Source organism: Arachis stenosperma, chromosome 3 (assembly GCF_014773155.1).
Source record: "Arachis stenosperma cultivar V10309 chromosome 3, arast.V10309.gnm1.PFL2, whole genome shotgun sequence".
NCBI lineage: Eukaryota > Viridiplantae > Streptophyta > Magnoliopsida > Fabales > Fabaceae > Arachis > Arachis stenosperma.
Genome location: NC_080379.1, coordinates 53540218 through 53564334, shown reverse-complemented (window position 1 = coordinate 53564334; position 24117 = coordinate 53540218). Strand labels below are relative to the sequence as shown.

The 24117-nt window shown below is 37.3% G+C and overlaps 1 protein-coding gene across 1 annotated transcript; it reads right to left on the bottom strand.

Annotated features, from left to right (window-relative positions):
• Nucleotides 1-13099: 13099 nt before the first annotated feature.
• On the bottom strand, nt 13100-13561 carry LOC130966121 (uncharacterized). Its single transcript, XM_057890890.1, has one exon. It carries the CDS (start codon nt 13559-13561, stop codon nt 13100-13102), a length of 462 nt encoding a protein of 153 aa, XP_057746873.1.
• Between the last annotated feature and the right edge of the window lie 10556 nt (nt 13562-24117).

Here is a 24117-nt window from a genome sequence, read left to right as displayed (position 1 = left end):
GTGGAGTTTCTGCACACCATAGATTAAGGGTGTGGAGCTCTGCTGTACCTCAAAGATTAATGAAGTTCTATTTTCTTTTATTCAATTCTCTATCTTATTCTTATTCCAAGATATTCATTCGTACTCAAGACATGATGAATGATGATGAGTTAGATAACCCTCATTATTATTCTCACTGATGAACGCGCGTGATTGACAACCACTTCCGTTCTACATGCAACAAAGCTTGAATGTGTATCTCTGAGATTCCCCAACAGAATCTTCGTGGTATAAGCTAGATAGATGGCGGCATTCATCTGGATCCGGAAAGTCCAACCTTGTCTGTGGTGTTCCGAGTAGGATCCTGGGAATCCGGAAAGTCTCACCTTGTCTGTGGTATTCCGAGTAGGATTCCGTTCATGAATGACTGTGACGTGCTTCAAACTTTAACCTGCTGGGCGTTAGTGACAAACGCAAAAGAGGGATTCTATTCCAGTAGGAGCGGGAACCAACCGGTGATTGGCCGTGCTGTGACAGAGTGCGTGCATTAGCTTTCACTGCGAGGATGGGATGTAGCTATCAACCATGGGTGATGCCTCCAGACTGGTTAGCTGTGCGAGTGACAGCCGTACAGGTTATTTCCCCGAGAGGAATGAAAGTAGCCACAGCTGATAGTGAACCCCTATACAAAGCTTGCCATGGAGAGGAGTAAGAAGGATTGAGTAGAAGCAATGGGATAGCAGGCGTCCGAGAGCTCTACAGCATCTCCATTCCGCTTATCTGAAATTCCTACCATGAATCTGCATAAGTATCTCTATCCCTTTTATTATTCCTTTTATTAGAACAATCCAATTATCACTATTACAAATGTTCAATCCGCCTAACTGAGATTTGCAAGGTGACCATAGCTTGCTTCATACCAACAATCTCTGTGGATTCGACCCTTACTCACGTAAGGTTATTACTTGGACGACCCAGTACACTTGCTGGTTAGTTGAACGGAGTTGTGAAAATAAACAGTGCCCTAAGAGTAAAATCATACAAGACCAAAAAGTCAAATCAAATAACAAGTGATCACAATTTCGTCCACCAAGTTTTTGGCGCCGTTGCCGGGGATTGTTCGAGTATGGACAACTGACGGTTCATCTTGTTGCTCAGATTAGGTAATTTTCTTTTCAAAAATCTTTTTCAAAATTTTTCTTTTTATTTTTCGTTTTTCAAAACTATATTTTCGAAAAAAAATATAATAAAAGTACAAAAAAAATTAGAAAATCATAAAAATCAAAAATATTTTATGTTTCTTGTTTGAGTTTTGAGTCAAATTTTAAGTTTGGTGTCAATTGCATGCTTTTAAAAATTTTTCTTGCATTTTTCGAAAATCTCATGCATTCATAGTGTTCTTCATGATCTTCAAGTTGTTCTTGATAAGTCTTCTTGTTTGATCTTGATGATTTCTTGTTTTGTGTCTTTTCTTGTTTTTCATGTGCATTTTTTCATTCATATTTTCCATGCATTAAAGATTTCTAAGTTTGGTGTCTTGCATGTTTTCTTTGCATCAAAAATTTTTCAAAATTATGTTCTTGATGTTCATCATGATCTTCAAAGTGTTCTTGGTGTTCATCTTGACATTCATAGCATTCTTGCATGCATTCATTATTTTGATCTAAAAATTTCATGCATAAAAGTATTTTTGTTGTTTTTCTCTTTCATAATTAAAAATTCAAAAATCAAAAAAATATCTTTTCCTTATTTCCCTCCAAATTTTTCGAAATTTTGGGTTGACTTGGTCAAAAATTTTCAAAATTAGTTGTTTCTTACAAGTCAAGTCAAAATTTCAATTTTAAAAATCTTATCTTTTCAAAGTCTTTTTCAAAAATCATATCTTTTTCAATTTTTCTTTATAATTTTCGAAAATTTCAAAAATATTTTTCAAATTATTTTCAAAATCTTTTTCTTATCTTTTATATCTAATTTTCGAAAATTAGCTAACAATTAATGTGATTGGTTCAAAAATTTGAAGTTTGTTACTTTCTTGTTAAGAAAGGTTCAATCTTTAAGTTCTAGAATCTTATCTTGTAGTTTCTTGTTAGTTAAGTCATCTTAAAAATCAAATCTTTTTCAAAATATCTTTTTCTTAAAAATCTTTTTATCTTTTAATTTATCTTTTTCAAAAATTTTATATTTTTCAAAATTTGATTTCAAAATATCTTATCTAACTTACTATCTTCTTATCTTTTTCAAATTTGATTTCAAATCTTTTTCAATTAACTAACTAACTTTTTGTTTGTTTCTTATCTTTTTCAAAACCACCTAACTACTTTTCTCTTTCCTATTTTCGAAAATATCTCTCTCTTTTTCAAAAATTCTTTTTAATTAATTAATTGTTTCATGTTTTAATTTTAATTACATTTTATCTCTAATTTTCGAAAATCTCTAACCCCTTTTCAAACATTATTTTCGAAATTCCTCTTCTCTTTTCTTATTCTATTTAATTATTTAATTACTAACACTTCTCTTCACCTCTCTTCATCCATAAATCCGAACCCATTCTTCATTCTTCTACCACCTTTCTTTTTCTACTAACATAAAGGAATCTCTATACTGTGACATAGAGGATTCCTCTTCTTTTCTTGTTTTCTTCTCTTTCATATGAGCAGGAACAGGGATAAAGTCACTCTTGTTGAAATTGATCCAGAACCTGAAAGGACTCTGAAGAGAAAATTAAGAGAAGCTAAAATACAACAATCCAGAAACAACCTTTCAGAAACACTAGCACAAGAGGTGATGGCCGAAAATAATAATAATGATGCAAGGAGAATGCTTGGTGACTTCACTAAGCCAACATCCAAGTTTGATGGAAGAAGCATCTCCATTCCTGCCATTGGAGCCAATAACTTTGAGCTTAAGCCTCAACTAGTTGCTTTAATGCAACAAAACTGCAAGTTTTATGGACTTCCATCTGAAGATCCTTACCAGTTTTTAACTGAGTTCTTGCAGATCTGTGACACTGTAAAGACAAATGGAGTTAATCCTGAAGTCTACAGACTCTTGCTTTTCCCTTTTGCTGTAAGAGACAGAGCTAGAGTATGGTTGGATTCACAACCTAAGGATAGCCTGGACTCATGGGATAAGCTTGTCACTGCATTCTTGGACAAATTCTTTCCTCCTCAAAAGCTGAGCAAGCTGAGAGTGGATGTTCAAACCTTCAAACAAAAAGATGGTGAATCCCTCTATGAAGCTTGGGAAAGATACAAGCAGCTGACCAAGAGATGTCCATCTGACATGTTTTCAGAATGGACCATATTAGATATATTCTATTATGGTCTCTCTGAATTTTCGAAAATGTCATTGGACCATTCTGCAGGTGGATCTATTCACCTGAAGAAAACGCCTGAAGAGGCTCAAGAACTCATTGACATGGTTGCAAACAACCAGTTTATGTACACCTCTGAGAGGAATTCCGTGAGTAATGGGGTACCTCAGAAGAAAGGAGTTCTTGAAATTGATGCTCTGAATGCCATATTGGCTCAGAACAAAGTGTTGACTCAACAGGTCAACATGATCTCTCAAAATCTGAATGGATTGCAACATGCATCCAACAGTACCAGAGAGGCAGCTTCTGAAGAAGCTTATGATCCTGAGAACCCTGCCATGGCAGAGGTTAATTACATGGGTGAACCTTATGGAAACACCTATAACCCAACATGGAGAAATCATCCAAATTTCTCATGGAAGGATCAACAAAAACCTCAACAAGGTTTTAACAATGGTGGACGTGCAAGGCTGAATAATAGTAAGCCATATCCATCATCTTCTCAGCAACAGACAGAGAACTCTGAACAAAATAATTCTAATTTAGCCAATATAGTCTCTGATCTGTCAAAGGCCACTTTCAGTTTCATGAATGAAACCAGATCTTCCATCAGAAATCTGGAAGCACAAGTGGGCCAGCTGAGTAAGAAAGTTATTGAAACCCCTCCCAGTACTCTCCCAAGCAATACTGAAGAAAATCCAAAAGGAGAGTGCAAGGCCATTGATTTAATCAAAGAGGCCGAATGCACTAGGGAGGAGGAGGACGAAAATCCTAATGAGGAAGACCTCCTGGGACGTCCCTTAAGCAAGAAGGAGTTTCCTATTAAGGATCCAAAGGAATCTGAGGCTCATCTAGAGACCATAGAGATTCCATTAAACCTCCTTCTGCCATTCATGAGCTCTGAAGACTATTCATCCTCAGAAGAGGATGAAGATGTGACTGGAGAGCAAGCTGCTCTATATTTGGGAGCTATCATGAAGCTGAATGCCAAGCTGTTTGGTAATGAGACTTGGGAAAGTAAACCTCCCTTGCTCATTAGTGAACTAGATACTTGGATTCAGAAAACTCTACCTCAAAAGAAACAAGATCCTGGCAAGTTCTTAATACCTTGTACCATTGGCACCATGAGCTTTGAAAAAGCTCTATGTGACCTGGGGTCAGGGATAAATCTTATGCCACTCTCTGTAATGGAGAAGATGGGGATCATTGAGGTACAACCTGCCTTGTTCTCATTACAATTGGCAGATAAGTCCATAAGACAAGCTTATGGGTTAGTAGAGGACGTGCTAGTAAAGGTTGAAGGCCTTTACATCCCTACTGATTTCATAATCCTAGACACTAGGAAGGAAGATGATGAATGCATCATCCTAGGAAGACCTTTCCTAGCCACAGCAGGAGCTGTGATAGATGTCAACAGAGGTGAATTAGTCCTTCAATTGAATGGAGAATATCTTGTGTTTCAAGCACATGGCTATCCCTCTGTGACAAAAGAGAGCAAGCATGAAGAGCTTCTCTCAGTTCAGAGTCAAGAAGAGCCCACACAGTCAAACTCTAAGTTTGGTGTTGTGAGGCCACAACCAAACTCTAAGTTTGGTGTCCAAACCCCATATCCAAACTCTAAGTTTGGTGTTGGGAATACCACACTTAAATTGACCTGATCACCTTGTGGCTCCATGAGAGCCACTGTCAAGCTATTGACATTAAAGAAGCGCTTGTTGGGAGGCAAACCCAATTTTATTCATCTAATTTTATTTTATTTTGTTTCTTTGTTATTTTTGTGTTTTATTAGGTACATGATCATAAGGAGTCACGAAAAAATCAAAAAAATTAAAAACAGAGTCAAAAACAGAAGAAAAAAATTTTTCACCCTGGAGGACGCACGGGCTGGCGTTCAACGCCCAGAAGGAGCATCTTTCTGGCGTTCAACGCCAGAACAGAGCACCATTCTGGCGCTGAACGCCCAAAACAAGCAACAACCTGGCGTTTAACGCCAGGATGCGCACACAGAGGACAATCTGGCGCTGAACGCCAGAAACAAGCATGAAACTGGCGTTCAACGCCAGAAACATGCATAACATGGGCGTTTAACGCCCAGAACTAGCATCAATGGGCGATTGAACGCCAGAATGATGCATCAAGGCATGTTACATGCCTATATGGTGAAGGAATGGTATTTGTTTTCACCTCAGGATCTGTGGACCCCACAGGAACCCCACCTACCCCCACTACTTTCAAATTCAATTTCCCACCCTTTCCCACCCAATATGGCCGAACCTATACCCTCCCCTCTCCCTATAAATACCCTTCTTTTCTTTTACATTTCCACACAACTCAAACCCACATTCTCCCACATAGCCGAACCCTCTCTACCATATTTTCTTCTTCTTCTTCTACTCTTCTTTTCTTTTTGCTTGGGGACAAGCAAATTTTTAAGTTTGGTGTGGTAAAAAAAAAAAAGCCTAAGCTTTTTGTTTTTCATTCACCATCAATGGCACCCAAGACCGGAGTCTCCTCAAGAAAAGGAAAAGGGAAGGCAAAAGCTTCCACTTCCGAGTCATGGGAGAAGGAGAGATTCATCTCCAAGAGCCACCAAGACCACTTCTATGATGTTGTGGCAAAGAAGAAAGTGATCCATGAGGTCCCTTTCAAACTCAAGAAGAATGAGTATCCGGAAATCCGACTTGAAATTCAAAGAAGAGGTTGGGAAGTCATAGCCAACCCCATACAACAAGTTGGAATTTTAATGGTTCAAGAGTTCTATGCCAATGCATGGATCACTAGAAACCATGACCAAGGTATGAACCCAAGCCCATTACCAAGAAAAAGATGGAGCAAACAAGGGAAGCTCCTCACGGCCTCCAAGAAGAACATGAGGAAGTGCATCATCAACAAATGCCTCAAGGAATGCACTTCCCTCCCAACAACTATTGGGAGCAACTCAACACCTCCTTAGAGGATTTGAGCCATAATGTTGAACAACTAAGGGTGGAACATCATGAGCACTCCATCATTCTCCAAGAAATAAGAGAAGATCAAAGAGCAATGAGGGAGGAGCAACAAAGGCAAGGAAGGGACATAGAAGAGTTGAAGAACATCATTGGTCCTTCAAGAAGAAGACGCCACTAAGGTGGATTCATTCCTTGTTCTTTATTTCTTTCTGTTTTCGGTTTTTAATGCTATGTTTATTTATGTTTTTGTGTCTCTACTTCATGATCATTAGTATGTAAACCATCCTTAAAGCTATGAAATAAAATCCATTAGTCCTTCACCTCTCTTAAAAGAAAAATGTTTTAATTCAAAAGAACAAGAAGTGCATAATTTTCGAAATTATTAGTGAATTTAGTTTAATTATATTGATGTGGTGACAATGCTTTTGTTTTCTGAATGAATGATTGAACAGTGCATATGTCTTTTGATCTTGTTGTTTATGAGTGTTTAAAATTGTTGGTTCTTGAAAGAATGATGAACAAAGAGAAATGTTATTGATGATCTGAAAAACATCATGAAATTGATTCTTGAAGCAAGAAAAAGCAGTGAAAAAAAAAATTTATAATTACAATCAAAAGGAATAAAAGCCAAGCAGAAGATCCAAGGCTTTGAGCATCAATGGATAGGAGGGCCCAAGGAAATAAAATCCAGGCCTAAGCGGCTAAATCAAGCTGTCCCTAGCCATGTGCTTGTGTCATGAAGGTCCAAGTGAAAAGCTTGAGACTGAGTGGTTAAAGTCGTGATCTAAAGCTAAAGAGTGTGCTTAAGAGCTCTGGACACCACTAACTGGGGACTCTAGCAAAGCTGAGTCACAATCTGAAAAGGTTCACCCAGTTATGTGTCTGTGGCATTTGTGTATCCGGTGGTAATACTGGAAGACAAAGTGCTTAGGGCCACAGCCAAGACTCATAAGTAGCTGTGTTCAAGAATCAACATGCTTAACTAAGAAAGTCAATAACACTATCCCAAATTCTAAGTTCCCCCAGAGACGCCAATACCTCTAAACTACAAAGGAAAAAGTGAGATGCCAAAACTGTTCAGAAGCAAAAAGCTACAAGTCCCGCTCATGTAATTAAATTAATATTCATTGATATTTTGGACTTTATAGTATATTCTCTTCTTTTTATCCTATTTGATTTTCAGTTGCTTGGGGACAAGCAACAATTTAAGTTTGGTGTTGTGATGAGCGGATAATTTATACGCTTTTTGGCATTGTTTTTATATAGTTTTTAGTAAGTTTGAGCTACTTTTAGGGATGTTTTCATTAGTTTTTATGTTAAATTCACATTTCTGGACTTTACTATGAGTTTGTGTGTTTTTCTGTGATTTCAGGTAAATTCTGACTGAAATTGAGGGATTTGAGCAAAACTCTGAAGAAGGCTGACAAAAGGACTGCTGATGCTGTTGGATTCTGACCTCCCTGCACTCGAAATGGATTTTCTGGAGCTACAGACTCCAATTGGCACGCTCTCAACGGCGTTGGAAAGTAGACATCCAGGGCTTTCCAGCAATATATAATAGTCCATACTTTATTCGAAGATTGATGACGTAACTTGGCGTTAAACGCCAAGTTCATGCTGCTGTCTGGAGTAAAACGCCAGAAAAACGTCATGATCCGGAGTCAAACGCCCAAAACACGTCATAACCTGAAGTTTGACGCCAAGAAATGCCTCTACACGTGGATTGATCAAGCTCAGCCCAACCACACACCAAGTGGGCCCCGGAAGTGGATTTATGCATCAATTACTTACTCATGTAAACCCTAGTAGCTAGTCTAGTATATATAGGACATTTATCTATTGTATTAGACATCTTTTGACCACTTTAAGTCTCTAATCATTCGGTCACTTGATCGTGGAGAGGGCTGGCCATTCGGCCATGCCTGAACCTTCTTTTACTTATGTATTTTCAACGGTGGAGTTTCTGCACACCATAGATTAAGGGTGTGGAGCTCTGCTGTACCTCAAAGATTAATGAAGTTCTATTTTCTTTTATTCAATTCTCTATCTTATTCTTATTCCAAGATATTCATTCGTACTCAAGAACATGATGAATGATGATGAGTTAGATAACCCTCATTATTATTCTCACTGATGAACGCGCGTGATTGACAACCACTTCCGTTCTACATGCAACAAAGCTTGAATGTGTATCTCTGAGATTCCCCAACAGAATCTTCGTGGTATAAGCTAGATAGATGGCGGCATTCATCTGGATCCGAAAAGTCCAACCTTGTCTGTGGTGTTCCGAGTAGGATCCTGGGAATCCGGAAAGTCTCACCTTGTCTGTGGTATTCCGAGTAGGATTCCGTTCATGAATGACTGTGACGTGCTTCAAACTTTAACCTGCTGGGCGTTAGTGACAAACGCAAAAGAGGGATTCTATTCCAGTAGGAGCGGGAACCAACCGGTGATTGGCCGTGCTGTGACAGAGTGCGTGCATTAGCTTTCACTGCGAGGATGGGATGTAGCTATCAACCATGGGTGATGCCTCCAGACTGGTTAGCTGTGCGAGTGACAGCCGTACAGGTTATTTCCCCGAGAGGAATGAAGTAGCCACAGCTGATAGTGAACCCCTATACAAAGCTTGCCATGGAGAGGAGTAAGAAGGATTGAGTAGAAGCAATGGGATAGCAGGCGTCCGAGAGCTCTACAGCATCTCCATTCCGCTTATCTGAAATTCCTACCAATGAATCTGCATAAGTATCTCTATCCCTTTTATTATTCCTTTTTATTAGAACAATCCAATTATCACTATTACAAATGTTCAATCCGCCTAACTGAGATTTGCAAGGTGACCATAGCTTGCTTCATACCAACAATCTCTGTGGATTCGACCCTTACTCACGTAAGGTTATTACTTGGACGACCCAGTACACTTGCTGGTTAGTTGAACGGAGTTGTGAAAATAAACAGTGCCCTAAGAGTAAAATCATACAAGACCAAAAAGTCAAATCAAATAACAAGTGATCACAATTTCGTCCACCAGATAGCCTCCTAAATCATACCTCTATCTTTCCTTTTTTTCATTATTATTTGGACCGGTCTGACCAAAAACTGGAATCATCTATAGTTCAGTTAATCAAGAAAAATTGCTGCTCGAAAAGTTGCTTTTGGATCGCTGAATCGGTTAGGAACCATCTGGCCAAACCGAACCAGGACCCGGCCAATTTTCAGATTTGAAAAGGCAACGATGCCATCCAGCAGCCTGAGCTTAGCTAAACGGTAACCCTAAGCTTAGCAGTTCAGCACTCTAGCATTTCCATCCTCTCGAGCTCCTCAACAATAGAAAAATCCTATCACTTGCTCTGTCCAGCTACCATCGCAACTACTCGAAGTTGGCATCCCCATTATGCTTGTCTCTGCCACTGCTTGAAGTCGTCGTTCCCACTACATCTTGGCTTGCATCGTTCCTCTGTCACGCAGCCATTGTTTCGCCGCGTCGGCTTTGTTTTGCTGTGCTCTAGCCCTTCTATTATCTAGTTCCGCCACGATCCACCATCTTCTGCTCCAATTCCACTGCGACGCACCCTTATCTACTCTAGTTTTTCTGTGCATCATCCTCCTCGGCTCCAGTTCTACGACAGACTAGGCCACCTCTTCTCTAGTTTCGCGGTGGTATAGGCCATCTCTTCTCCAGTTTTGCTGCGTGATAAGGGAAAAACGATTCCACACAAACTTGCTGAAAAGTGTACCGGGTCACATCAAGTAGTAATTACTCACAAGAGTGAGGTTGATCCCACAGGAATTGATGGATTGAGCAATTTTAGTTAGGTGATGAATTTAGTTAAGCAAATAGTTGATGATTTCAGTGAATTGTGATCAACAGAAGCTAAATTGCATGAAAATAAAAGGGAGAGGAGAAATTGACAGAATCTAAAGTGCAGAAAGTGTAAATTGAGCTGAAACTTAAAGTGCAAGTAATGTAAATAGCTGAAACTTAGATTGCAAGAAATGTAAATGACTAAAGCTTAAAGTGCAAGAAAACTAAATGGTTGAATCTAAATTGCTGAGAAACTTAAATTTCTTGAAAATTTAAGGGAGTTGGGTCTGGGATTTAGAATTGAACAAGAAAATGCAAGCTAAAGTAAATTAGAAAGCTATAAGATGAAGAGAATTGCAGAAAAGCTGATACAGAAATGAAATTTGTAGAAGAAATAAACACCAAGAAAACTTAGTTCAATTGTGAAAATCCAAAAGAGAAATTGAAGATCGAAGAAGAGCAATGAGTTTTGAAAACAAATCTAAATCTCAATTGCTCTCTTGATCAAGCAGAAAAGTAATTACAGAAGAAGAAAAATAAAAGCAGATACTAAACTCAGATTCAATTTTTAGAACAATTGAGAAGAGAGGTGAAAGATGATTATCAGATTTAGAATCAATGGAGCTCTTCAATCTCAATTCAAATTCCAAGAACATATAGCAGAAGTTGCAGAAAAAAAGAAAATAAAAACAGAAAGCTAGATCCAATTCCCAAAATCCCAAATTCAATGACAAATGAAAATTCAAAGTGAACACTCAAAATGAGCTAAAGGTAAAAGTGAAAAGTAAAGTCCTCTACAAATCAAATAAACTCCTATTTATACACTTTCTATTTTTGGTTTTCAGAATTTGGAGTGGGCTTTTCAAGTTGGTGAAGAAGTGGATCCAAGATGGTATTTTCATTTAAAATGGACCAAGGGCCAGCTCCAGTGGAGTGCTCGGTTAAGTAAGATAACGTAGCGCTCCCTTGCTTAGTGTGCTCCTTCGAACCAAGCCTCGTGCCAAGCTTCATAGCGCTCAGTGAAGAATTCCAACGTAGTGCCCTTGCTTGTATATGGTTTCCATCTTCAAACCATGTCTGTCCCATTTGAGCCAATTTCCTTGAAGTAGCACTTAGTGAAGTGTTTCAATGTAGCGCCCTTTCTATGCGTGTGTACCCCTCTTCGAACCTTGCTGGCTTCCTTTTGCTAGCAATTTGCTTGCTTGGTGTAGCGTAGCACTCCTTTGTGTGCATGGTTTGAACCTTGGCTGCCCCATTTATGAGTGCCGCACCTTACTTTTCTTCATGGGGAGGCCCGAAAAAGGTAGAAGAGTTAACATAGCGCTCTCTTCAAATTGGGCGCTGGCGCCTTGTGGTTGAGCGCTCAGTTTGAACACACAACGTAGCGCTCCCTTGCCCCTTGGTGCGAGCTTGGCTTTTCTCCATACCAGCGCTCAAATAGAGAGCGCTACATCTCTTTGTTGCTCCCTTAGCCTAGCTTTCTTGGTGCAGCATTGGGCTCTCCGTTGGGTAATTGAGCGCTGGCCCTTGTTGCTTTGGATGAGCGCCACGCTTTAATATCATGGGCCATGCTTTGGCTGAGCACACTTTCCTGGTTCTTTCTTTTCTTCATCATTTCTTCTCCTACAGGTAATCAAACCAACTAAACAAAGCATCACCAAATTCACAAGATCTCTGCATTAATCATAAAATCAACTAATTCCAGCATGAATCCTATGATTTTGTGTCAATTAATTGATGGTTAATTGATTTAACATAACCATGCAAATCTACTCCAAATCACTTACTTATAGTGCAAGAAAGTGCATAAAACCTAATAAAACAAGTGAAAAATGCTTGAATAGCTAGCATAAGATGACTTGTCATCACAACACCAAACTTAAATCTTGCTTGTCCCCAAGCAAGCACTAAACATAAGAAGAAATGAAATGAAATAGAGAAATATACATGCCCTTATTTAGCAGATAACTGAACTTGGTTCATGGGGTTTTATGCAGACAAATGTAGCTCACTTATTCTTTGCTGACAGATAAAAAATGTTTCCTTAAAGGTTTACTAGAGTTGCTGTTATAATTCCTTGCTTTTGATTGATTCCTGTTAGCTTTTTCCTTTTTCTTTTGCTTAGAAGGCTTATTTCTTAATGAAAGCTTGGTGTCAAGTGTTGCAGCAACCCTTTTGGCTCAATTTTGCTAAACATTACTTCACTACAGACACATGGCTCACAATTTCTTCTTAGGAACATTGATGCCCAGCAGCTCTTTGGATCACTAAATGCTTTGTAACTAGGTTGATCTTGATAATAGACTTTCGGTTGGCAATCCCGGATTAGTTAATCCAAGTGGCCAAGTTTTAAAATACTCCTCAGAACCTAATTGTCCAAGCATATCCTAGTACAAAAACACCACAGGCATATGTCATAAGGTCCAAGCTATTGGTGTCTAGCCTAATTGTTTGTTTCTTTTCCACTTCTTGGCTTTTCTCTTCTTTTTTTTCTTTCTTATTTTGATCATTCTCAAGGGATATTCATTAATAAAAGACTTTATAGCAGCAACCTAATTCACACTTCAAAGGACATTTTATTATGCAACTTTTGTTATTGAGCTAATCATTGAATCAAACAAGTACCACCACTGAATTTCATTCTAATTCCTACAACATTGGACAGTCACTTTCTGTTTCAAACATTTTTCTTTTATTGATGCAAAAGGAAACAAAATAGAATTTAAGCAAATGATTGATAACAAGCATAATGCAGATCACTTGTAAGAAAATTACTTAGAATATGAAAGTGCAAAACATAAAGCATTTGGAGGCATATCATGTTTCAGATATGCATCATCCTTATTTAATTGAAAAACTTGAAAGAAACTCCACCACCTCCTAATTGTCGTGTTCCTTGCTCCTGCTTGATTCTCCTTTCTTCTTCCTCTTCTTGTGTGCTTCTTGAGGTTCTTCAGTAGGGCACCTACGATCCCAAATTTCGTCCACTTGACCCGAGAGTCCAGCATTCTCCAATCCTTGCCGCATGTGTGCTATATTCTTATTGACTTGTGCTCTCTACTGCTCTATAAATTCTGGACATTGGGCAAATGGCTTGATCTCTTGGTTCAATGTTGGCATACCATGGACTACATAGTGCAACTTTGCTTGAGTTTGCATATCATACTCCATTCTATCCAAATTCCTATGCTTTCCAATAGTATGATATATATTCTTCCATTGATAGAGATTTTGGGTGTACTCCCCATACTTGGCCTGTCGTAGGAACAATCCATTAATTGATTCTTGAACGTTTGTTGATTGTTCACTTTGCCCATCAAGAATCTTTGTTTGAAATTCTTGTTGTTGAGCCATCATTTGTTGCTGCCATTTCTCTTGTTGTTCCATCATTTGGCGCTGCCAGTTCTCTTGTTGCTCTCGATCCTTCAGATACTGCTCTTGTTCCCTCAAATATTGTTCTTGATGTTGCTCCTGTGCTCTCACGAATTGCTGAGACATTTCTTCAATGGCTCTCTGCATTTGACTCAAATCCAGTGCACTAGAAGCTTGCTCTCCCTCCACTTGTGGTCTTCTTCTTCTTCCTTGGGATCTTCCTTCCTATTGATTGTCATCATCAGTAGCACCTTCCATGCTTCGCCTTGTGATTCCCCTGCCTCCTTTTACCTTCTCTGTATCTTCATCTTCAAAAAGTACCCCAGCCCTGTTGCACAGCCTTAGAATAGTGCTTGGGTGATCAAGCCTACTTTATTTGCCTGTATCCTTAACCATCTCCTGAATGCTGTCTGCTATGAGTTGTGAGAGGTTGATTTATCCTCCCTTTAAGATGCAGTATGTCAGGACAACTCGCTTGATTGTGACTTCTGAGGTGTTTGCAGTAGGGAATATAAATCTCCTCACTATCTCATACCACCCTTTGGCCTCAGTTATGAGATCTATTCTCTTCGTGCTCCTTTACCTCTGTGCTCTAGAAGGTATTTTTTATTGTAATTGTTGTTTTAATTGGTTTAGGATTGTTAATATGTGATTTTTTCCTCTTCAATTATTGTTCTTATTACTATGGTTTGTGATTGTTGATGATGTTTTTTAATCTATTATGCTGTTGTTATTCTGTTGTCTTTAATATTTTTTTTTTGTTTTTCTAATAATTTTCGATTCTTCAATTTGTTCTTAAGATTATTTGGGTCTTGTTCTTGTTAATTTGTTAAATTGTTGGTGTTGTGGTCCTTGCGATTGAGATTGTCCTTATCTCTTGTCAAATACTAACAGAAAACTATTACTGAACTATGAATTTTTTGTTAAATGGTTGATATTTTTTGTTAGTGACCATAATAGGAAAATACAGGGAAGATTAAGAGTAAAAATGGAAAAGTTGCATTTTCTGACCCAATTTTTTTTTTGGAATTCAATTTTGGTTTTCAACTGTATCAATTGTACAGTTTCTATGAGATGATACAATGATTAAACAACAAAATGTATTTTCATTTTTGGTTCCTTTCATGGCTAAAGACTGATATTCTTGAAGTTAATTTTTAGAAGTTGTTATATCAAAGCTATCTAAACTGAAAGTCATTTAACATCAAGAATATGTTCGTATTGTTCCTTATGTTGAATTCAATTGTTATTAAGGATTACACTGCAATCCTAACTTAATAATGTAATATCTTGCTGCTGGTCATAGAGTTTAAGGCTACAATATCATTAGTTGACAATGCTAATATTATTACTAAGTAATTTATAAATCATTCATTTTTTATGAATTTGATACTATTATTTGCGTATTATGATCTGCTTTGTGTTTATCCTCATTAATATTTGTTAATTTTTGTACTGACAATTTTGTTAAAATTGTGCATAAATTATAAATTATGTGTATATTTATATTTTATTTATTATTTTATTATAAAATAATTATTTTTGTTGAATTACGTTAAACTAGTTAGACCAATAAATTAGTAATTAGAACGATTTGATAACTGATCTTATTTTTAGAATCTTAGTAACAATAGACAAAAATGTTATAGTGTTTTTTTACTAATAAACTATTTTAGTTTAAAATTATTATTTTTATTATAATATGATTTTAAAACTTTTGGTTATTACTTTTTTGAAAAAAAAAAGATCCTATTATATGTAACACTAAGTTGGCACGGCCAGTTCTCAATGATTTGTTGTTGATTCATCCGTGTTTTTATTAACAAACTGTAGTTTAGAATACTTGTTAAAATTATTAGAGAAAAATTTTCAAACTTTTTGTATTAAATAACGCATTAAAAAACTTTTATGAAAGGAAGGCTTATAAAAAAGCCTCAATAATTATTATAATAAACTATTCATATTATGTTATATTATTTGAACATTCTGGATTAACTATTTCGCTGATCGAAAAACAAACCAACAAAAGTATCTATTACAATCTAAGATAAAACTTTAGAAAATGTTATCTTTATATTTTGCACATCCATACAACAAAGAAGATAGATCTATTTATAATCAACTTATGCTACAACTTCCATAATATTCTATACAACACCTCCTTCATTGATATCTACTAACATGCCACAACTCCACTAACAATTTTCAATACCACTAATCATATTATACTCTAATATTCCTCTCAAATTCAAATGAGGAACTAAAGTTTGAAACTTATTAAAAATAACAGGATAAGAAAAAAAACTACAAAAACTGACGAAATGGGTATAGACTGAACTAAAGAAATGGAGCACATATGGAGCTACTAGAACAGGGAAAACTGCTAAAATGGGACGAAGATAGAACTGTCAGAAAAAAGTGTAGACAAAATTACAAGAAGAAAGCACAAACAAAACTGGCGGAAATAAACAAAGATGAAACTGTCAAAAGGAAGCATAGACAAAACTGTCGGAAGAGTAGTAAGCTGTCGAAAAACTGTTGAAGAGGCGGTGAACGGTCAAAAAGATAGCAAACTGTCAAAAAACTATTGAATAGTTGACAAACTGTCGGAAAGATGGTGAACTGCTAAAAAATGGACAAATAAATGGCAAATTATCGGAAAGATGACAAACTATCGAATAGGTGGCAAACTATTGTAAAGATGACGAACTGGTGAAAAATTGTCTACGTGGTGGCAACTTATCAGAAAACTCAAAAATGTGAAAACAGCAAGATTGAAGAAGAAATTACTAAAACAGAAGGCAAAATCGGAAAGAGAACACCACAAAACCTTTGGAGGGTCTTACTAATGTCTGACGCCATGAACCAAGTCAGCAGACAAGTCATTTAGCATGTCAATAGTGTTCTGACACATGGTAGCACATCAGAGGCTGACGTAGCCATGTCAACGTGCTAAGTAAGCATTAGTCAACGCACAAGTCAACGCTTAAATGGGTCAACGGACCGAGTCGAAGGAGTTGAAACGGGTTGAGATTTGTGATGTAATTTGCACATGGATCTAACGGTGGAAAATCTTCAAAATATGAAGCCGTTGATTTGTATGTTGATTTGACGGTACAGATTGAATCTGGAAAGTTGAAGAAGAGAGATGGCAGCAACCGATCTTTGACTGGCGCATGGTGGCGGGTTCGGTGGCGAATGGGGGTGGGACTTGATTTGATGGACTTGTAAGGTCGAGGATAATCGAATGGTTTGGATGGTATTGTAAGAAGATGTTAGAAGAATAACCAGAAAACGTAAAAAAACATGGCTGGTTAAAGGTTGGATAAGAGAATGAAGGCTTGACGACAACAACAGTTCAGGTGGTGTGTACAAACATTTCTGGTGTTAGAAGATGGTGGACTTTGGATCCTTAGACTTGAAAAGGCGGGATGAAGAGTGTTAAAGTCAAGAATTAATTTATTACCTTGTGACGATAAACATAATCATAATTTTCTATTATACTTATTTTCTTTATGAGCATTGTAGGTATTAATGGGTTGGAAATCAAGGATCACAATCAAACAATCCATGATTCAAACAAATTAGCACATAATTGAGTGATACACTCCACGAATCAGATCATATATTATTGAGAAACTGCTGCACTTGAAATTAAAGAATGAAGAAGGAAAGGTTTTCTCTTCAAAGCCAATGGCTAGAGCATTGATGTGTGCAACGGGTAGCTTGATCAAAAGGAAAAATATTCCAACATTGAAGAAGAGATATCAAGCTCTATATATGAAGATTTCAACCAAGGAAGAAGGCAACCATTCAAGCATAATCTGATATATTCTCACATCATTCATTTTCTTGTTTTAGTGTGTGGCTTTATTTTTTCTATTGTCTAGATATAAGCTTATATTAAAAGATACAAAAAACAAAGAAAGTTGATCATACAAAAGCCATTTAATCTTTTGTTTGAGAGTTTGATTTCAAAAGTGTGATGAGTTTAGAGTTCACTTGGTTTCCCTTAACTACGTTGGGTTAGCACCTAGGTGAGTTACTAAGTTTGGGATAGTTTAGGTAATTTACAAGAGTGTAAGTCTCTTGTAATGAGTGATTGTAATCATTTTTATTGTAGTGAAAATTCTATCATTATTGGAATGGTGACTAGACGTAAATCAAATTGTACATCGTGACTGAATCAAGATATATCGTAGTGTTACTCTTCTTCATCTTTAAACTCTGCAAGTTCCATTTTTGTTCTGTTCTGCTACTGCGAGACGAGATAAAACTGAAAATAATCTCCGGGTTTCAGCGTTTTGCACAATATGTTTAAGTAAGCATTAAAAGTGGTTCTTTGATTCAAAACCCCCTTCTCAACTCACTTAGGAATCTTTAAAGAGGATGGACAAATCGATAAGCTGAGAAAACATCAAACAATGGCAAAAGAGAAAGAGACAGGGCAGAAAGGATTCAATGGAAAATTAGCTGTTTTACCGAAAAAGAGAAAATAATCTAAACTCTTTAAGGTAGATACGATGACTATGATTTGTTACAATCTAAGTTAGAACTTTAGATAATATAATCTTTATATTTTGTACACCCATACAATAAAGAAGATAGACCTATTTATAATCAACTTATAGTACAACTTTCATAATATTCTATATAACAACTTGAAAAACTCCGATTTTGTGGTTTATCTGGTGCTTAATTTAGGGGATTTTATCAATTTATCTCGCATTTATTCAATGAAATAGCATGGTTTTGTAATTCTCCCTAGATTTGTGCTTAAGAGTGAAAACATGCTTTTTAGGCCTTAAATTTGCCAATTTTAATTCACCTTTAATTCTACTCGATGCCTTGATATGTTTGTTAGTGAATTCAGGATTGAAAGGGCAAGGAATGGATCAAAGAGGTGAAGAGAAAAGCATGCAAGATGGAGAATTCATGGAAAAATAAGGATTTGGAGTGCTTAGAGCGATGCACACGCGTGACAGACGCGCACGCGTGAAGAGGTGCATCATCGAAGGCGACGCGTACGTGTGACGTGACGCGTACGCGTGACAAGAAAAAGCCAGACGATGCGTATGCGTGACCCATGCGTACACGTCACAATAAGCACATGACCTCATTAAAGTGAATACGCTGGGGGCAATTTCTGAGCTGCCCACGCCCAAATCCAACACATTTCTGAGACTATTTGATGCAGAACTCAAGAGGGGTCAAGGGGGGAGCAATTAGTTAGTGTAGGAAGCATGCCTTAGGTTAGATCTAGAGAGAGAAGCTCCCTCTTCTCTCTAGAAATTAGGGTTCTTAGTTTAATTTTCTCTTAGATTTAGGTTTAATTACTTGTTTTGATTTAGTTTCCTTTACTTTTCCTTGTTGATTTGCTGCAATCTTCTTAGTTTCTCTTGTTATTCCCTTTATTTTACCACTTTTTATGTTGTATGAACTCTTGTTAAATTCCCCTTTCTTTTAATGCAATTTATGTTTTATGTTCATTTATTGTTTAATTGAGTTGTTATTCTTACCATTCTTGCATTTGGTAGTAGTAGATTTTATTATTCTTACAATTTTACCATGCTTTTATTTTATGCCTTCCAAGTGTTTGACAAAATACTTGGTGGGATGTTAGAGTAGCTTTTTTAGCATTCTTGGCTTGAAAAGAGAAATTAGGCAATCTTGAGTCATCAATACCCAACTCATGTTGGTGATCTAGAGTTGTTAGTTAATATTGTTTCCATTGACACTAATCTCTTTCTAATTCAATTAGTAAGTTGATTAGGACTTTTGGATTGAGATTAACTAGTCCTATTTCACTTTCTCTCATGTGAAGATAACATTATACATTCTTCTAATGTTAGAGATGACTAAATAGGATTAGCTCTTGTTAGTTATTGTATTATGATTCATGACTAGGATAGAAAGTCTTAATTCTCAATCCTTGCCATGAATGTCTCTCTTTATTACTTGCTTTCTTTAGTTGTTTTCTTTACTTTTATTGTCATTTTAATTTCTTGTTTCTTTATCAACCCAACCCCCCATGATACTCATAATAAATAATTGAGCACTCGATTGTGATTCCTAGGGAGAACGACCCGGGACTAATACTCTCAGTTACTTTTATTGGGTTGGACTTGTGACAACCAAAAATTAAACTTTGATTGAGCATTACTTGTCAGTTTGGAACTATACTTGCAACGAAGTTATTTTCCTCTAACCGAGAAGAAATTCTAAGCCGACGATTTTGCTCTTTCAAGTTTTTGGCACCGTTACCGGGGGATTGCAATGGTGTTATATTATTGGCTATTGTGAATATGTAAATATTGTGAATATGTTTGCCTTTTTGCTTGTTTGTTAGTTTTTGTTAGGTTTAGGACTTTGTTGCTTATTTTTATTAGCTTTTGTTTTTATTTGCCACTATGAATTCTCACCATTTTGGCTATGAGTGTGGTTACAACTATGTTGCAGGAGATGGAAATTATAATGACAACATGCATCAAGGATGGAACAACCAAAGATGGGAGGAGCCTCAAGGGTTTGATCACCCTTCTTGGCAACAACCTTCTGATGAGCGGATAATTTGTACGCTTTTTGGCATTGTTTTTAGTATGTTTTTAGTACATTTGGTTTAGTTTTTAGTATATTTTTATTAGTTTTTAGTTAAAATTCACTTTTCTGGACTTTACTATGAGTTTGTGTGTTTTTCTGTGATTTCAGGTATTTTCTGGCTGAAATTGAGGGACCTGAGCAAAAGTCTGATTCAGAGACTGAAAAGGACTGCAGATGCTGTTGGATTCTGACCTCCCTGCACTCGAAGTGGATTTTCTGGAGCTACAGAAGCCCAATTGGCGCGCTCTCAACGGCGTTGGAAAGTAGACATCCTGGGCTTTCCAGCAATATATGATAGTCCATACTTTGTCCAAGATTTGATGGCCCAAACTGGCGTTCAAAGTCACCTTCAGATTTCCCAGCGTTAAACGTCGGAACTGGCACCAAAATGGGAGTTAAACGCCCAAACTGACATAAAAGCTGGCGTTTAACTCCAAGAAGAGTCTCTACACGAAAATGCTTCATTGCTCAGCCCAAGCACACACCAAGTGGGCCCAGAAGTAGATTTTTATGTCATTTACTCATCTTTGTAACCCCTAGGCTACTAGTTTTCTATAAGTAGGACCTTTTACTATTGTATTTGAATCTTCTGATCTTTGGAATCTTTTGTTCTTTAGATCTATTGATCACTTTGGGAGGCTGGCCTCACGGCCATTCCTAGACCTTGTTCTTATGTATTTTCAACGGTGGAGTTTCTACACACCATAGATTAAGGTGTGGAGCTCTGCTGTACCTCGAGTATTAATGCAATTACTATTGTTCTTCTATTCAATTCCGCTTGTTCTTTGTCCAAGATATCACTTGTTCTTCAACTTGATGAATGTGATGATCCGTGACACTCATCATCATTCTCACCTATGAACGTGTGACTGACAACCACCTCCGTTCTACCTTAGATTGGGTGAATATCTCTTGGATTCCTGATACACGATGCATGGTTGATCGCCTGACAACCGAGTGCTCGCCTGACAAACGAGCCAGCCATTCCGTGAGATCAGAGTCTTCGTGGTATAGGCAAGAACTGATGGCGGCATTCAAGAGAATCCGGAAGGTCTAACCTTGTCTGTGGTATTCTGAGTAGGATTCAATGATTGAATGACTGTGACGTGCTTCAAACTCCTGAAGGCGGGGCGTTAGTGACAAACGCAAAAGAATCACTGGATTCTATTCCGGCCTGATCGAGAACTGACAGATGGATAGCCGTGCCGTGACAGGGTGCGTTGAACATTTCCACTGAGAGGATGGGAGGTAGCCACTGACAACGGTGAAACCCTTGCATAAGCTTGCCATGGAAAGGAGTAAGAAGGATTGGATGAAGACAGTAGGAAAGCAGAGAGACGGAAGGGACCAAGCATCTTCATATGCTTATCTGAAATTCCTACCAATGAATTACATAAGTATCTCTATCTTTATCCTTATGTTTTATTCGTATATCACTATACCCATTTGAGTCTGCCTGACTAAGATTTACAAGGTGACCATAGCTTGCTTCATACCAACAATCTCCGTGGGATCGACCCTTACTCGCGTAAGGTTTATTACTTGGACGACCCAGTGCACTTGCTGGTTAGTTGTGTGGAGTTGCAAAAGTGCGATTGCAATTTCGTGCACCAAGTTTTTGGCACCGTTGCCGGGGATTGTTTCGTGTATGGACAACAAACGGTTCATCTTGTTGCTTAGATTAGGTGTTTTTCTTCAGAGTTCTTAAGAATGAATTCTAGTGTTTCAAGGTGATGTTCTTATCATCACCAAAGCTGATTGATCTTCATCAATTTTGCTCTTGAATGCAATGTCCTGCTGAAGCTTGGCTAGCCATGTCTAATTCCTTTAGACTAAAGCTTTAGACTAACATTGCATGATTCCTGGAATTCTCATTAAGAATTCTGAAACTTTTATTTTCTATTTCCATATAATTTTCGAAAAAACACAAAAAAATTTCAAAATCATAAAAAAAAAAACCAAAAATATTTTATGTTTCTTGTTTGAGTCTAGTGTCTAATTTTAAGTTTGGTGTCTTGCATGCATTATTTATTTGATCTTGGTTCTATTTTCAAGACAATAGTACAGGGAACTGAAGATTCAGAACATGCAACAGAGGAATTATACAGAAAAAGCTGGGCGTTCAAAACGCCCAGTGAAGAAGGACAGACTGGCATTTAAACGCCAGCCAGGGTGCCTGGTTGGGCGTTTAACGCCCAAAAAGGTAGTGCATTGGGCGTTAAACGCCAGAATGTGCACCATTCTGGGCGTTTAACGCCAGGATGGCACAAGGGGGAGAATTTTGTTTTCAAATCAATTTTTTTTCAAGTGTTCAAAGTTTTTCAAAATCAAATCTTTTTCAAATCATATCTTTTCAATCAAATATTTTCAAAATCAATTTCTTTCTTTTTTCAAAGTTACTTGCTAACAATTAATGATTTGATTGAACATTTTAAGTATGTTGCCTTTTCTGTTGAGAAAGGTTTAATGTTTGAATCATATCTTTTCTTGTTAGGCAAGTCATGAATTTTTAAAATCAAATCTTTTTAAAATTGTTTTTCAATCATATCTTTTTAAAACCATAACTTTTCAATCAAATCTTTTTAATCACATCTCTTTCAAAGAAGTTTTCAATCATATCCTTTTAAACTCTAATTTCAAAATCTTTTTCAAAAATCACTTGATTTCTTTCCCACTTTTAATTTTCGAAAATTATCAATCAATTTTTCAAAATGTTGTTAAAATCTTCTTAACTTAATTTTCAAAAAATCTCTTCCCCTCTTCTCACATCCTTCTATTTCTGGAGTACCACTGCACAATTCGAACTCTATCTCACTAAGTTCAAAATTCTTCTACCTCTTTCTTCTATTATTCTGTTCCTCTGACACCTTAAGGAATCTCTATACTGTGACATAGAGGATTCCACATTTTCTTGTTCTCTTCTCTTTCATATGAGCAGGAACAAAGACAAAGGCATTCTTGTTGAAGCTGATCCTGAACCTGAAAGGACCTTGAAGCGAAAGCTAAGAGAAGACTAAGGCACAACTCTCTGTAGAGGACCTAACAAAAATCTTCAAAGAAGAAGAAGACATGGCAGCCGAAAACAACAACAATGCCAACAATGCAAGGAAGGTGCTGGGTGACTTTAATGCACCTACTCCCGACTTCTATGGGAGAAGCATCTCTATCCCTGCCATTGGAGCAAACAACTTTGAGCTTAAGCCTCAATTAGTTTCTCTAATGCAACAGAATTGCAAGTTCCATGGACTTCCATTGGAAGATCCTCATCAGTTCTTAGCTGAATTCTTGCAAATCTGTGACACTGTCAAGACTAATGGGGTTGACCCTGAAGTCTACAGACTTATGCTATTCCCTTTTGCTGTAAGAGACAGAGCTAGGACATGGTTGGACTCACAACCTAAAGAAAGCCTGGACTCATGGGAAAAGCTAGTCAATGCCTTCTTGGCAAAGTTCTTTCCACCTCAAAAATTGAGTAAGCTTAGAGTGGAAGTCCAAACCTTCAGACAGAAGGATGGAAAATCCCTCTATGAAGCTTGGGAAAGATACAAACAACTGATCAGAAAATGTCCTTCTGACATGCTTTCTGAATGGAGCATCATAGGTATTTTCTATGATGGTCTCTCTGAACTGTCCAAGATGTCTTTCGATAGCTCTGCTGGAGGATCTCTTCATCTGAAGAAGACGCCTGCAGAAGCTCAAGAACTAATTGAAATGGTTGCAAATAACCAATTCATGTACACTTCTGAAAGGAATCCTGTGAACAATGGGACTAATCAAAAGAAAGGAGTTCTTGAGATTGATACTCTGAATGCCATTCTGGCTCAGAACAAGATATTGACTCAACAAGTCAATTTGATTTCTCAAAGTCTGTCTGGAATGCAAAATGCACCAAGCAGTACTAAGGATGCTTCATCTGAAGAAGAAGCTTATGATTCTGAGAACCCTTCAATGGAAGAGGTGAATTACCTAGGAGAACCCTATGGAAACACCTATAATTCTTCATGGAGAAATCATCCAAATTTCTCATGGAAGGATCAACAGAGACCTCAACAAGGTTTCAACAACAATAATGGTGGAAGAAACAGGTTTAGCAATGGCAAGCC

Excerpts from the sequence above, each read along its gene's own strand:
- LOC130966121 (XM_057890890.1), bottom strand. The coding sequence starts at position 13,561 with ATGCAGAGAGCCATTGAAGAAATGTCTCAGCAATTCGTGAGAGCACAG.